Raw genomic sequence first — 15,433 nt, 5'->3', positions numbered from 1 at the left:
TGGGCTCAATAGCGTCTTGTTAGTGTGCAAGATCTTAAGAATTAGCTGTACATGTGATGGAAGAATGCACTGTGCATGCAGAGGGTTGCAATTCCATTGAATTGGGTATAGTTGAACCAAAATATGCCACAAAAAAAGGTTCACTGTTATAAACTAACTTTGTTGATGAATTTAAGCAAAATTCCCCAAATTCCATGGCTTAACTTCCCATGGAAAATTTCTGCCAATATTCTGGAAATTTACCGGAAAGTTTCTGACCCTTTGCAACCCTAATGTACGGTACGTACGTATATATCCGAAAGCGGGTCAAGCTAGCTAACTTTAGCCAACCAGATGTGTCCCTCCACAAAGTAAACAAAGATGGTGGTGCCTTTGCCTCCGTAAAAACAAAAGTAGTTTGGTCAATTCTGTTTCCTGTCAGTTGTCTATGTATGCAATCAACTCCACTCTGAACAGTTCTGCGTTTGATTTTTGCGGAGGGTTTCGCGTTATATGGGCAAGATAATATTCCTCATTGTTAACCACCACAGCTGGTCTTGGGATCTGCTCTTGATTAACTCTGCAATTATTGGCATATGGAGTGACGTCATACTCCCCCTCTGGCCCCAAGCTCATTCAGCACGCTTTGCCCTCTTTTATGATAGGCCAACACACATGAACAGGAATACATACACACGCGCGCACACAAACTTATTGAGGCTATCCAGCTGCCTGTCGGCCATCTCTCCCACTAGGAGGACCTGCTCTGTGTGATCTGAGTGCTCAGGTCTGGTGTCCTGTCTCCAGCCATTCTCTTACAGCCCCATCATAATCCTTCCCATCCCAGTGCTGCTCAAACTTTCCATGATGAGAGAACCAGAGGATGCTTCCAAGATCCTCATCTCCCTCTGCGTAATGTATGGAGTTGAGTTACCAAGGCTTTGTGTTCTAAACCAGTGGTTTAAATTACTTAAGTAATACTTTAAAGTATTACTTATGTTGTTTTTTTGTGATATCTGTACTTTACTTTTTATATTTTTGACAACTTTTACTTCACTACACCCCCACCAAAGAAGTACTTTTTCCGCCATATACATTTTCCCTGACAGCCAAAAGTATTTGTTACATTTCGAATGCTTTGAAGGAAAAATGGTCAAATTCACACACTTATCAAGAGAACATCCCTGGTCATCCCTACTGCCTCTGAGCTGGCGGACTCACTAAACACGTGTTTTAAATGAGTGTTGGAGTGTGCCCCTGGCTGTCCATTAATTAAAAAAACAAGACATTTGTGCCGTCTTTTACTTTTGATACTTAAGTCAATTTTAGCAATTACATTTACTTTTGATGCGTAAGAATATTTAAAATCAAATACTTTTAGACGTTTACTCAAGTAGTATTTTACTGGGTGACTTTCACTTTTACTTGAGTCATTTTCTATTAAGGCATCTTTACTTTTACTGAAGTCTGACAAATGGGTGTTTAAAAAAAAAAAAAAAGATCCACCTCTGTCCTAAACACCAGGCCTGCATATTTCACTCATTTGCATCATCGGAGTCCTTGCTGCTTAAGGCAATGGTATACAAAGTCAGGTTGTGGGGGGAACTGCATTGGGCTAGCCAAAAAATGGGCCCATCAGAAATTCTGGTACAAAAAAATGGGGTCCCCGCTGAAAAAGTTAAGGATGGATTCATAACCAGGGTTAAGGATGGATTCATAACCAGGGTTAAGGATGGATTCATAACCAGGGTTAAGGATGGATTCATAACCAGGGTTAAGGATGGATTCATAACCAGGGTTAAGGATGGATTCATAACCAGGGTTAAGGATGGATTCATAACCAGGGTTAAGGATGGATTCATAACCAGGGTTAAGGATGGATTCATAACCAGGGTTAAGGATGGATTCATAACCAGGGTTAAGGATGGATTCATAACCAGGGTTAAGGATGGATTCATAACCAGGGTTAAGGATGGATTCATAACCAGGGTTAAGGATGGATTCATAACCAGGGTTAAGGATGGATTCATAACCAGGGTTAAGGATGGATTCATAACCAGATTAATAACCAGGGTTAAGAATGGATTCATAACCAGGGTTAAGGATGGATTCATAACCAGGGTTAAGGATGGATTCAAAACCTAAAGATAATCACTCTACTGAGCCACATTATTATCTGCTCATATCTCTAAGTATAAAACTGTTACTCAATGTTAACGTGTTATTTTGAGAATATATAGAAAATGTCTTCCTCCTCTCTCTCTCTCTCTAATAACCCTGGTTATTAATCCCGTGATGATGAATCCACTCTGATCCCTATCCCAAACACCCCCGTATCTACTGTTTACTTTATTGGTCTTGAGCTAATGACCCTCCCTACCATCCTCCTCCCTCTCTGCAGGATGAAAGGCTCCTCCTTATTGTAATAATAACCATGGTGGCTAAAGCATGGCCTAATGTAATGCAGTGCTCTATCAGAACTCCCACGTGGGCGAACTCAGTCCATGATTTATTTAGTAATGTTCCGGCAATGTTTTTTGGGGGGGTTGTTTACACAACAGCGGAATTACTGCACCTCAGCCTCCCTCGCTTAGCTCTCCTGGACATTTTAAGTTAACTCCATAAGGATCAACGCCTGGATGCATGCTGTAACATTACTCAACTACGGTGGTTAGTTTATGGCGGCTGACTGAATCACCAGCATCGGGAGGTTCTGAGGCCCACCTGAGGCGGTGACATCACTCTGGCTGGCTGATTTTGGGGGTCGTAGGTCAACTCCACAGCTCGGGCCCAGTGCTGCTGACTGACTCCCTCAGCAGACCCAGTCCCTTTTTACAAGAGCTCAGCTCCAGTCCTGGCAGCACTATGCTTTTTGTTGCGCATATGGAAATACTTTCTCTCTTCCACCCTGCTCCGCTGTGTGTTCACTCTTACGGTTGTAAGATGGGTTTTTTCTCTTCCATGTCTCTTTTTAACTATCACAAAGAAACACTTTTTAAGGCTTTCGTAAATATAGGATTTATGGACGATGATGCTATCTTTGTCAAATATGTACACATACAGTGCCTTGCGAAAGTATTCGGCCCTCTTGAACTTTGCGACCTTTTGCCACATTTCAGGCTTCAAACATAAAGATATAAAACTGTATATTTTTGTGAAGAATCAACAACAAGTGGGACACAATCATGAAGTGGAACGACATTTATTGGATATTTCAAACTTTTTTAACAAATCAAAAACGGAAAAATTGGGCGTGCAAAATTATTCAGCCCCCTTAAGTTAATACTTTGTAGCGCCACCTTTTGCTGCGATTACAGCTGTAAGTCGCTTGGGGTATGTCTCTATCAGTTTTGCACATCGAGAGACTGAATTTTTTTCCCATTCCTCCTTGCAAAACGGCTCGAGCTCAGTGAGGTTGGATGGAGAGCATTTGTGAACAGCAGTTTTCAGTTCTTTCCAAAGATTCTCGATTAGATTCAGGTCTGGACTTTGACTTGGCCATTCTAACACCTGGATATATTTATTTTTGAACCATTCCATTGTAGATTTTGCTTTATGTTTTGGATCATTGTCTTGTTGGAAGACAAATCTCTGTCCCAGTCTCAGGTCTTTTGCAGACTCCATCAGGTTTTCTTCCAGAATGGTCCTGTATTTGGCTCCATCCATCTTCCCATCAATTTAAACCATCTTCCCTGTCCCTGCTGAAGAAAAGCAGGCCCAAAACATGATGCTGCCACCACCATGTTTGACAGTGGGGATGGTGTGTTCAGGGTGATGAGCTGTGTTGCTTTTACGCCAAACATAACATTTGCATTGTTGCCAAAAAGTTCAATTTTGGTTTCATCTGACCAGAGCACCTTCTTCCACATGTTTGGTGTGTCTCCCAGGTGGCAAACTTGCTTGTGGCAAACTTTAAACAACACTTTTTATGGATATCTTTAAGAAATGGCTTTCTTCTTGCCACTCCTTCCATAAAGGCCAGATTTGTGCAATATACGACTGATTGTTGTCCTATGGACAGAGTCTCCCACCTCAGCTGTAGATCTCTGCAGTTCATCCAGAGTGATCATGGGCCTCTTGGCTGCATCTCTGATCAGTCTTCTCCTTGTATGAGTTGAAAGTTTAGAGGGACGGCCAGGTCTTGGTAGATTTGCAGTGGTCTGATACTCCTTCCATTTTAATATTATCGCTTGCACAGTGCTCCTTGGGATGTTTAAAGCTTGGGAAATATTTTTGTATCCAAATCCGGCTTTAAACTTCTTCACAACAGTATCTCGGACCTGCTTGGTGTGTTCCTTGTAATTCATGATGCTCTCTGCGCTTTTAACGGACCTCTGAGACTATCACAGTGTAGGTGCATTTATACGGAGACTTGATTACACACAGGTGGATTGTATTTATCATCATTAATCATTTAGGTCAACATTGGATCATTCAGAGATCCTCACTGAACTTCTGGAGAGAGTTTGCTGCACTGAAAGTAAAGGGGCTGAATAATTTTGCACGCCCAATTTTTCAGTTTTGGATTTGTTAAAAAAGTTTGAAATATCCAATAAATGTCGTTCAACTTCATGATTGTGTCCCACTTGTTGTTGATTCTTCACAAAAAAATACAGTTTTATATCTTTATGTTTGAAGCCTGAAATGTGGAAAAAGGTCACAATGTTCAAGGGGGCCGAATACTTTCGCAAGGCACTGTACCAGTTTGACTGTTTCCTCGTATTGTCTTACCCTAGTGTGTGACTAGATGAAATGTGCAATGAGGGAGAGGATAGGAGTTGTTTTCAGTAATGTTTTCTTCAGGAAATAAATCAGAAAACTAAGCAGGAGCTGCCTTCTGGTGACCTGACAAAATATTGGAAGTTAGCTTTGGACGGTGGATCGGAACGTTTGATTCACAGTTGGGCATTTTGTTTTTCGACTGTAAGAAACACAGGCACCCTCGACCTGCACACACTGTCATCGTCCTCTTTTCAAAAAATCAGCTCAACTGATGTTTTGTGTGATGCTACGGCTTTGTTTTTTGTTAATGAAGAGCACGACCCTCGGTATTTGTAGTTGACCCTTGCTCTCTAAATCAAACTGTTGCTATTCCTTAGCAACTTCCACTCCAGCGCTACATAGACTGTGATGGTCTCACCGAGTTTCCTCCCTCTCTGTGTGTCTGTCTGCAGAATAACAAGGTGCGGCGCTTTGCCTTTGAGCTGAAGATGCAGGACAAGAGCACGTACCTGCTGGCTGCCGACAGCGAGGGAGAGATGGAGGACTGGATCAGCACTCTCAACAAGATCCTCCACAGCAGCTTCGAGATCGCCATGCAGGAGAAGCGGAACGGGGACATCCACGATGGTGTGTCTGTGTGCTGTGTCTGTGTGCTGTGTCTGTGTGCTGTGCCTGTGTGCGTGCATGCTCACGTGGGTTCATGGGATGGGAGGTAATGAGAGACATAGACGGGCATTAGATTTCCTTGTGAATTCTGTTTAAAACACCATCCACCAACAAAACCCCTAGTACAATGATACTGTGCTTCTCATAGTGCCAGTAAAAGAAAGAAAACATCCCAGGGTTCACTGCAGTACACTTATCCGCCTGTCGGGGAAAGGAATGTGTAAATAAGGTGTACTAAGGCCTGTTCTACAGTCTGTAGTTTACAGTATGCCACAGAGAAGATGTCAATTGCCTGCACCCTTTAATCACACTCCCATGTAAATAACCCTGTTTTAGCGTGTTACATTTTTTTTACATTTACGTCCTTAAGCAGATGCTCTTATCCAGAGGGAATTACAATAGCAATTAGGGTTAAGTGCATCGCTCAAGGGCACATCGGCAGATTTCACCTAGTCGGCTCGGGGTTTCGAACCAGCAACCTTTTGGTTACTTGCCCAACCTCTTAACCGCTAGGCTACCTGCCGCTCACATTGATGGCTTAAGCACCACATGAATTGAGTGTTGTTGGCTCAGAGTAGTTTAACGCCTAGGAGGTAGTTCCGAGAGGACAGTGGTATAAATACATAGACTAGTTCCTGTACAAGCTAATGCACAGCATTAGCATTCTTGTATGTCTATGTGGCACACAATACCAGTCAATCTGAACTCTGTGTTTACGCCCACACACCTCCCAGACGCCTCCTCCTCCTTGTCTGTGGTGGTGCTGTAGCTAGAGGGCCACCCAGGTTTTTAATACTCCCCTCCTGTCTGATCCCAGGCCTGAGCCAGGAGGAAAGAGCCATGTCTGCACAAAGAGCCCCGCTAATCTCAGTAACCCCTCAGCTTTTATTAATCACGCTCTCCTAGGGGGGAAACAACCCTGGTACCTCCAGGGACTCTAGGATCTGATCTGAGGCCTGCTCTGGTATCAGGGCAGTCTAAGTCACTGTTTACTCTACTTAAGTGTTGGTAGCGTGTGATTTAAGGAAGAGGTGTGGTTAATGGAGTTGTAACCTATGAAATAGTGGATTTGTTGAACCATGTGATGGCTCTGTTTGCAGTGAGTGCTCTGCTCTCTTTTCTGTTGCAGATGATGAGCTGGGAAAGGCAGATGGTTCGTTGGGGAGTATGGACAGCTTTCAGGTAGGTCCTGTCTTTTCACTAATGCCCTGCCTCAAGCATAATGGCCCTACAGGGCCTGTTCACATGAGACATAATGTAGTTGCACCATGAAATCACTTCACCATGGGAGGTAGGGAGCAGCCAGTCAGGCCTCTCAGAGGAGTGTAGCTGCCTCTACAAAAATATATTTATTTAGCTTTAACTCTGCTTGTGTTTAGATAAGCACCTCATTTAAAAAATAAAACAAAATATTCTCTATCTATGGTTAGACAGACACAGACAGATGACAGCTCCCGCTGTTTGAAAAGTGGCCAAAAAAAAAGGAGTGGAACCAAAATCGAACAAGTTCCTATAGAGAAAAGCTACAGTATGAGATTTCCATGGCCATTTGCTGAAGTACTTAGTGCTTGTGCAGACTTCAACGGCTGGGGTTTCCAGGAACAGCCTGGGCTCTGAGGTGGACATCTGACTGTCTCCTAGGAGCATATGTCCATGTGTCAGCCCTGAAGAACAGTCTGCCTTTCTCAAATGATAAAAGCAGTTCAATTTGAAAACCTTTCGCTTAAGGAGGTTTCAATTTCTTGTCCTCAGAGTGCAAGAGATATTGAATCGAAAATGAGGAACGAGACCAGATTGAAACTGTTCACCTTGGACCCTGACACACAGGTTAGTAACTCAAGTCTCCCAAAAGGTATTTCACAATCCCTCCCAGCTCCAAATGTGGACTCAAAATCCCGTTTTTGTATCTTTAGAAACTTGACTTCTCAGGGATTGAGCCTGATATAAAGCAGTTTGAAGAGAAGTTTGGAAAGCGCATTTTGGTGAACTGCAATGACCTGGCCTTCAACCTGCAGAGCTGTGTAGCGGAGAATGAGGAGGGACCAACAACAAACGTAAGCCAGATGTCCTATTCTGAGTCCTCAATGAGTCAGTGCTCAATTTGTACAGTCAGTGTGTTATCATCGTAGTGTATAGTATCTGCTCTGGAGAATGGATTAGAGAGCGAAAGAGAGGGGTGGAGGGATCACATCTCTAGCCTATGTCATCACTGCTGTTTGTCTTTGTCAAGAGGGAGCACTGGGTTGGCATAGTAACCAGCCGAGAGCCACGGTAATGAAGGAAGGCGCTGTCTAATGGAGGGCAGTTTCCTGCTGTCACACACAGCAGGCTGTCCAGTGCCAAGAGAACATGTCAACCTGTTCAGAGAAACACAGACCTGACAGATACAGACCTGACAGATACAGACCTGACAGATACAGACCTGACAGATACAGACCTGACAGATACAGACCTGACAGGTACAGACCTGACAGATACACAGGTACGGATACAGAAACTTGGCATAATGACACTGTCAGTCCCTTGTCCAACCTTCTGGCTCACTATGTCATCAGTGCTCATCTATAAATGGTGTAGACTAGACTGGAGGCTCATTCTCAGACTCTACTGTTTAAACTTTTGCTTCATTTTGCAGGTGGAGCCATTCTACGTGACCTTGTCGCTGTTTGACATCCAGAACAGCAGGAAGATCTCGTCGGACTTCTACGTGGACCTGAATCACCCGTCCGTCAGACAGCTAGTGCCCAACCCCAGCAGCCCGTACATGAACGGGGGAGGGGATGTTCTGCCGGGGGCGCAGAGGGGGGTCCACGGCCTGCCCGAGGGGGCCATGCAGTACCCCAGACAGGTGAAGAGATATTAGAGACACTAATCTATATACAATCTTTTGAGCTATTAATCTCTCAATATGACGATGTGGTTTTCGAGGTTCACTCATATCTGTCATGACTTGGTTTTCTGTCTCCACAGGGAGTGTTCTCTGTAACGTGTCCACACCCAGATATCTTTCTGGTGGCTCGCATTGAGAAGGTCCTGCAGGGGGGAATCACACACTGTGCTGAGCCTTACATGAAAAGCTCAGACTCCACCAAGGTACGCTCTGTACCAGGCCTCAGCATCACAAAACGCAACAGTCAATTCCCCCACGCTCAGCAGATTTCATTTGATTATTCCACACATAACAAATGAGAGAATCATCCATGTCATAAGTGCTGGCTGGTTACAACAACACTCCACAAGCATTGGTTTTGGCTACACAAATCTGGTTACGTGCTGTTAAAGAGGGTACAACGAGCAGTAATGGGATCCTAGAGAGAGAATCTGAAACGCATTAGGGACCATTTTCAAGGTGCGTGTGTTTGTGCACGCTTGCGTATGTGTTTGTGCACGCTTGCGTCACGCTTGTTTGTGTGTCCGTGCCTGTTTGTGGAGATTGGCCGGCCTCAGAGCTATGAGATATGCTGGAGATATGCCGGAGTGCTGACCATCACCTCTGTCTGTGTTGTCAGACCAGCGTGGTTTCACTTACACACGGTTCCTCTTTCCCACCAGGTGGCACAGAAGGTCCTGAAAAATGCCAAATTGGCCTGCAGCCGTTTGGGCCAGTACAGGATGCCTTTTGGATGGGCCGCCAGGTATTATTCGGTTACTAACCTGAACTGATGTTTATAGTAAGAGATTATTGACAGATGTTTTACCTTTTGGAATATATTTTCATCAGTAGATAAATTTGACAATATGTAAGCAACGTCTACTGAATAAGGCATCGCTTTGAAAGGATAGAGTACAAAATGTCTAGATTAAATGAAAAAGACTTGTAAAAAAACAAAAAAAACATTGTGTTTATTCCCAGGCACAGTAAAGGGTAGGGAGTTTCATATGTCTGTTTTTCCCTTTTTGGCACTGGTGAATGTATCACTCTTCAATGAATTGTGGAAAAGCTCAGTACCCATGGTGTCTGGAAAGAGAATAAAGGTGTCACAGGATACCAGACCAGGGGGAAAAACCCTGACAGGAACATCAGCAGATCTTTGTCCAGAGACCTACTGGAAACAGACCTGGGTTTTAATGATTCTCATCTCTCCTTCCCTGCAGGACTCTGTTCAAAGATGCATCGGGGACGCTGGATAAAAGTGCCCGTTTCTCCGCCATCTACAGACAGGACAGCAACAAGCTGTCCAACGACGACATGTTCAAACTGCTGGCTGACTTCAGAAAGTTAGTAAACTCTCCTGTCTGCAGTTAATGGAATTGAAAATGTAGTTAATTGTTGAAGTACTATATCTTACAGAAATGTTGAATTTGGATTATTCTTGCTAATTCCGAATGATTACAGTGTTCTAACAGTGGGTATTTCTTCATCTGAATCCCATGTAGCGGTTTGTTGGCTAAAGAGACTAGATGGTCAGAGATTCTCGTTCACAATGAAAGCCTGTACCCCAGATGTTTTCCCACCTTTACAAATATTTGGTTTCTCCTCTTTGGTTCTGTCTGTTCACAGGGTAGTTTCCAGGCGGCTAGCCTGTTTTCCATCAGGTCCTCCTAGGTAGATGATAACAAAGGCATTAACCGCTGCTTATTTTTGCTTCTCCTCCCTAGGCCAGAGAAGATGGCCAAGCTCCCTGTCATCTTAGGAAACCTAGACGTTACCATTGACAATGTTGCCCCTGACTTGACAAGTAAGCCCTCCAAACTCCGCTCACACTGGGAACATGAAAGATGAAAGCTGTTTCTCTTCACGTCTGATTGGTCTATCGGCTGTTTATTTGACTCCTCCCCCCCGTCTGTTCTGTGTCTGCATGTACGTAGGTTGTGTTACCTCATCCTACATTCCTGTGAAGACTTTTGAGAGCAGTGAGAAGACGAACATCTTCTTTGAAGTGGAGGAGTTTGTTCCCTGCATAGCCAAGTGCTCCCAGCCGTTCACCATCTACAACAATCACCTCTATGTCTACCCCAGGCACCTGAAGTACGACAGCCAAAAGTCCTTCACAAAGGTATAGTCACAAACATTGACCCTACATTTCTGTTTGATCAAATGATGTATACTGTACATTTACGTGGATTTCAAATCATGAACCGTATTTTGACGCAGTCTGTACACTGATGTGGTAAACTCCACTATTTGCTATTGCATTTCATATGACCGCATAGTAGTGGTAAGGTATTTTTAACTTGTCCAACTTTCTCTAACTGAGAGAGAAACTTTGCTCTAGACAGTTACAGCAGAAATGTGTTCCCGCCAGCATCTTCATGTAGGTCAGCTTTGTTCTGTCTGTCTCCTCTCTCTCCCTTCAGGCTAGAAACATAGCTGTCTGCATCGAGTTCAAGGACTCGGATGAGGAGGAGGCTGTTTCGCTCAAGGTAAGCTCCTAGTCATGTGACTCCTTCTGGCAGAGTTCCTGAAGCCACAGTGTCATTTGGTAGCAGAAGAACTGCATACTACTTAGGGGAGTGAACATGCTGTTATTACCCACAGTGCATCTATGGTCGACCAGGAGGACCCCTGTTTACCAAAAACGCATTTGCTGCAGTATTACATCACCAGCACAGCCCGGAGTTTTATGATGAGGTACGTTGTTATAACAAGCCAACCTGGCCATCTTTATACAGAGTGCTCCAGTCATGATTAGTGAGCAGGCGAAGCAGTGGCAGCATGTAATGCTTGCTAACTCATAAGGTGTATATTTTTGTTCCTGTCCCTCAGTTTAAGATGGAGCTTCCCACCCAGCTCAATGAGAAGCACCATCTGCTGTTCACCTTCTTCCACGTCAGCTGTGACAGCAACAGTAAGGCCAGCACCAAGAAGAGAGACGTGGTGGAGACACAAGGTATTTCATTTTTTTATTTCACCTTTATTTAACCGGGTAGCAGTATGACCAAAAACAACAACAGAGTTACACATAAACAAACGTACAGTCAATAATATAAAAGAAGAGAAACATTTTAAAAATCTATGTACAGTGTGTGCAAATGTAGAAGAGGAGGTAAGGCAAAAAATAGGCCATGGAGGCGAAATAATTACAATTTAGCATTCACACTGGAGTGATGTGCAGATGGTGATGTACAAGTAGAGATACGGGGGTGCAAAAGAGCAAGAGGATAAGTAACAATATAGGGATGAGGTAGTTGGGTGTGCTATTTACAGATTGGCTGTGTACAGGTACAGTGATTGGTAAGCTGCTCTGACAGCTGATGCTTAAAGTTAGAGAGGGAGATGTAAGACTTCAGCTTCGGTCATTTTTGCAATTCGTTCCAGTCATTGGCAGCAGAGAACTGGGAGGAAAGGCGGCCAAAGGAGGTGTTGGCTTTGGGGGTGACCAGTGAAATATACCTGCTGGAGCGTGTGCTACGGGTGGGTGTTGCTATGGTGACCAATGAGCTGCGATAAAGCGGGGCTTTACCTAGCATAGACTTATAGGTGACCTGGAGCCAGTGGGTTTGGCGATGAATATGTAGCGAGGGCCAGTCAACAAGAGCATAAAGGTCGCAGTAGTGGCTGGTATATGGGGGTTTGGTGACAAAACGGAAGGCACTGTGATAGACTACATCCAGTTTGCAGGTAGACACCAGACCCAGGATTTGGGTTGCAAAATTCTGTGAATTTTCAATAAATTCGCTGTTTGTTTTTTTTTTTTCAGAAATCCTGGTTGGAGCATTCCAGATTTCCTACTTAATCCCTTCTCATTTCAGGCAATCCTCCAACCGGGACTGACATTTTTCAAACCTACCTAGGATACAGCCCTCAAGGCCTAGATCCAGTGTTAAGCCATGCAGATTCATTGTATCCACCCTATTTCTTTCCATTGCCCTCCCCAGTATAACGATTTGTGTCTGTGCCAGTTTCCATTCTTCCCTCTTCTCCCAGTGCTGAGTCACTGTTTGGGCGTGACCATAGAGATCCTAGTAAATGAATTAGTATTCTAATTCCTAATTCTATGGGTATGACACCGTCTGTGAGCAGAATGACAGTCCTGTCTCTTGTCCTTGTCTCTCCCCAGTGGGTTACGCCTGGCTGCCTCTGCTGAAGGATGGCAGGGTGATCATGAATGAGAGTCACGTCCCTGTGGCTGCCAACCTGCCCGCTGGCTACCTCAGCTGTCAGGAGGGTGTCAGCAAGGTAGCGCTCCCTTCACTCCCACTGACACACACACTGTGGCTTCCTTCTCCCTTTCCGTGGCTCCTTTCCTTTTTATTTTATTTTATTGAACCAGGCAAGTCAGTTAAGAACAAATTCTTATTTACAATGACGACCTAGGAACAGTGGGTTAACAGCCTTGTTCCAGGGCAGATTTTTACCTTGTCAGCTCGGGGATTCGATCTAGCAACCTTTCGGGTTACTGGCCCTACGCTCTAACCACTTGGCTACCTGCCGCCCCGTCCTTCATCACCACAAGACTGAAAGAACATAATGGGTTTAAAGCAATCGGATTTCAACCTATCTAGTCGTTTTAGATCAGTAAAATCGAACCTATTTTGGCCGTGAAAGAAAGTAAAGCCGTGAGCCACAGACTTAACCTTTGTGTGGTAGTGCCCTGCCTGGAAATTAGAGTTGGCACTGTGGGGATTACTTGTTGTCTGCCTCAAGGTTGTGTGAGATGTAATTATCCAATCAGGGAAGGTGAAAGCGTACAACAGTGTGACCAAACAATATTAAGCTAATTGCATGAGAATATATGGCTGAATTACTTACTGATGTGAGTTTCAACTTAATGTTGAGCTTTAGATCTGTTTTCAGCGTTGTTTTGGATCAACTTACGGTAAACTTAAATGTCTTTCATTTTGTATACGTTTCTGCAACTACCTCCCCTTAACAAGCAACGTTTTAAGTATGTCCTACCCTCTTGTGGCATTGCGACAGTGACTCCTATCACGGAGTGCCGTTTTAAATACATCACCAATACATGTAGCGTGATCCAGTACATAACCAATGATAACCACTGTCGTAGTTTTTCTGATTAAAATATATCCTATTTCTCACGCAGCAGCATCCTGAAATCAAATGGGTGGATGGAGGGAAGCCTTTGTTCAAGGTGTCCACTCACCTCGTCTCCACGGTGTACACTCAGGTTGGTATCGTTTCACAGATAAGCTCAGGGACACAACTGACCCAGGATTCTTAAAGGCTTGTTCTCCACTGTCTTTTCTAGAAATCTTGTGTTCTAACATCTTTTTTCTTTCCTCTGTAGGATCAACATTTGCACAATTTCTTTGCCCACTGTCAGAGCACAGAGTCTGCAGCCCAGGTGGCAGCAGGAGAGCTGGTCAAGTATCTGAAGGTAAAGCTGCAACCGTGGCACCTCTGGGTCTGACAGAAATGACACTTGTCACATCTCTCTTCCCAACACCTGTCACCAATCACTCTGATTTCCTCAGGATATTTAGAAATCTGTGCTTGTTTCCTCAGGCCGGGGTGGGACAATGCTAACATGACCCTAGGGTCTAATCCACGGGCGCTCTCTCCATTGTCCCCCTGTGGACATCGACATTTTCAGATGCATCTCTGGGGTGCTCATGTAAACACACTAGTCCACAGCACGCAAACAATGGCAAGAAGGTCACACAAGATCAGGATTTAGCAGAGAGCATTTCACTGGCAGGTTGCCAAATGATTTGGCTGGCTTTGGCTGTGTTAGCAGCCCCTACAAATGTAGGCTCTTAATTTGATCACCTTGTTGCAGGGGAACTTTGGGTATTTGGGGTTTAAAAAGGCTTATTTTTTTCATTTCGACATTTTCCACTTGATCTTCTGTTATAAAAAAATGTATCAACCCCTACAAAAATGACCATTAATTATAATCCACATATTTCACATTTCCTGTTGCCACAGGATTATTTTCCTGCTGTAGCAAACTGGGTCAAGATCCTAAATAGCCAGTGATGCACCAGTGCCTTGCTCTGCCTCATTCCAGGATAGACGTGTTTGTGTGTGTGATTAACACATGCTTATTCTCAGGTGTGTCCTGTTATTCTGTGCGACTTCCGTTTCCTCTTACGCAAGCTTGTGTTTTTTTTTCCTTTTTTTCGCCTCTTTTGGATGTGGGATGGAACTTTCACCCCCTCATAGACTCCCGAGACTGATTAGAGCCAGGATGGGAGGGAATGTTTACAGTACGCCACCAAGCATTTACATTGAAGCTGATTCTTGTTCTCATGTAGCCTTGTTTTATCTCCCCCTCAGAATAGTTTTATTGATTTTAAGTCAATTCTGATCGTGCAGTTAACCCTGTCTAGATGTTTGATGTGCTTGTGGATGATATTCTGCAGGTTCAGTGTTTTGGCTGGGAGGGGAGCACAGAAAAACACAATGCCTTGAGCATCTTATTTACTGCATTCTCCCCCCCCCCCCCCAACCCACCTCAGAGTCTTCATGCTATGGAAAGTCACGTGATGGTTAAGTTCCTGCCCACCACTCTCAACCAGCTGTTCCGGGTGTTGACAAGTGCCACCCATGAGGAGGTGGCCGTCAACGTCACCAGGTCAGTAGTCTGGCTCCCAAATGGCACCCTATTCCCTAGTGCAATAGATTTAGTGCAATACATGGGGAATAGGCTGCCCTAGTGTATTCCCTAGTGCAATACATTTAGTGCAATACATTTGACTAGGGCCCATAGGGGAGCTATATGGGGAATAGGCTGCCCTAGTGTATTCCCTTGTGCAATACATTTAGTGCAATACATTTGACTAGGGCCCATAGGGAAGCTATATGGGGAATAGGCTGCCCTAGTGTATTCCCTAGTGCAATACATCTAGTGCAATACATTTGACTAGGGCCCATAGGGAAGCTATATGGGGAATAGGCTGCCCTAGTGTATTCCCTTGTGCAATACATTTAGTGCAATACATTTGACTAGGGCCCATAGGGAAGCTATATGGGGAATAGGCTGCCCTAGTGTATTCCCTTGTGCAATACATTTAGTGCAATACATTTGACTAGGGCCCATAGGGAAGCTATATGGGGAATAGGCTGCCCTAGTGTATTCCCTAGTGCAATACATCTAGTGCAATACATTTGACTAGGGCCCATAGGGAAGCTATATGGGGAATAGGCTGCCCTAGTGTATTC

General features: G+C 44.3%; 1 protein-coding gene across 11 annotated transcripts in view; it reads left to right on the top strand.

Moving 5' to 3' along the window:
• LOC124043898 (dedicator of cytokinesis protein 9-like) overlaps positions 1-15,433 on the top strand; it is a 129,002-nt gene that overhangs the window by 91,129 nt on the left and 22,440 nt on the right. For 6 of the 11 annotated variants that reach the window (XM_046363019.1, XM_046363011.1, XM_046363007.1 and 3 more), the window contains exons 8-24: positions 5,154-5,328; positions 6,497-6,549; positions 7,120-7,194; positions 7,281-7,421; positions 8,003-8,215; positions 8,338-8,460; positions 8,920-9,002; positions 9,463-9,585; positions 9,967-10,046; positions 10,177-10,364; positions 10,666-10,731; positions 10,847-10,939; positions 11,075-11,198; positions 12,369-12,487; positions 13,353-13,436; positions 13,557-13,646; positions 14,731-14,846. In XM_046363019.1, the coding sequence (XP_046218975.1) occupies positions 5,154-5,328; positions 6,497-6,549; positions 7,120-7,194; positions 7,281-7,421; positions 8,003-8,215; positions 8,338-8,460; positions 8,920-9,002; positions 9,463-9,585; positions 9,967-10,046; positions 10,177-10,364; positions 10,666-10,731; positions 10,847-10,939; positions 11,075-11,198; positions 12,369-12,487; positions 13,353-13,436; positions 13,557-13,646; positions 14,731-14,846 (1,946 nt within the window). The remainder of the gene's footprint in view (positions 1-5,153; positions 5,329-6,496; positions 6,550-7,119; positions 7,195-7,280; positions 7,422-8,002; positions 8,216-8,337; positions 8,461-8,919; positions 9,003-9,462; positions 9,586-9,966; positions 10,047-10,176; positions 10,365-10,665; positions 10,732-10,846; positions 10,940-11,074; positions 11,199-12,368; positions 12,488-13,352; positions 13,437-13,556; positions 13,647-14,730; positions 14,847-15,433) is intronic. The other 5 variants (XM_046363016.1, XM_046363018.1, XM_046363008.1 and 2 more) reach the window with 1 other exon arrangement.

This window comes from Oncorhynchus gorbuscha, linkage group LG09 (genome assembly GCF_021184085.1).
Source record: "Oncorhynchus gorbuscha isolate QuinsamMale2020 ecotype Even-year linkage group LG09, OgorEven_v1.0, whole genome shotgun sequence".
Lineage (NCBI taxonomy): Eukaryota > Metazoa > Chordata > Actinopteri > Salmoniformes > Salmonidae > Oncorhynchus > Oncorhynchus gorbuscha.
The sequence above is the reverse complement of the archived record's forward strand: the minus strand, read 5'-3'. Positions and strand labels throughout refer to the sequence as shown.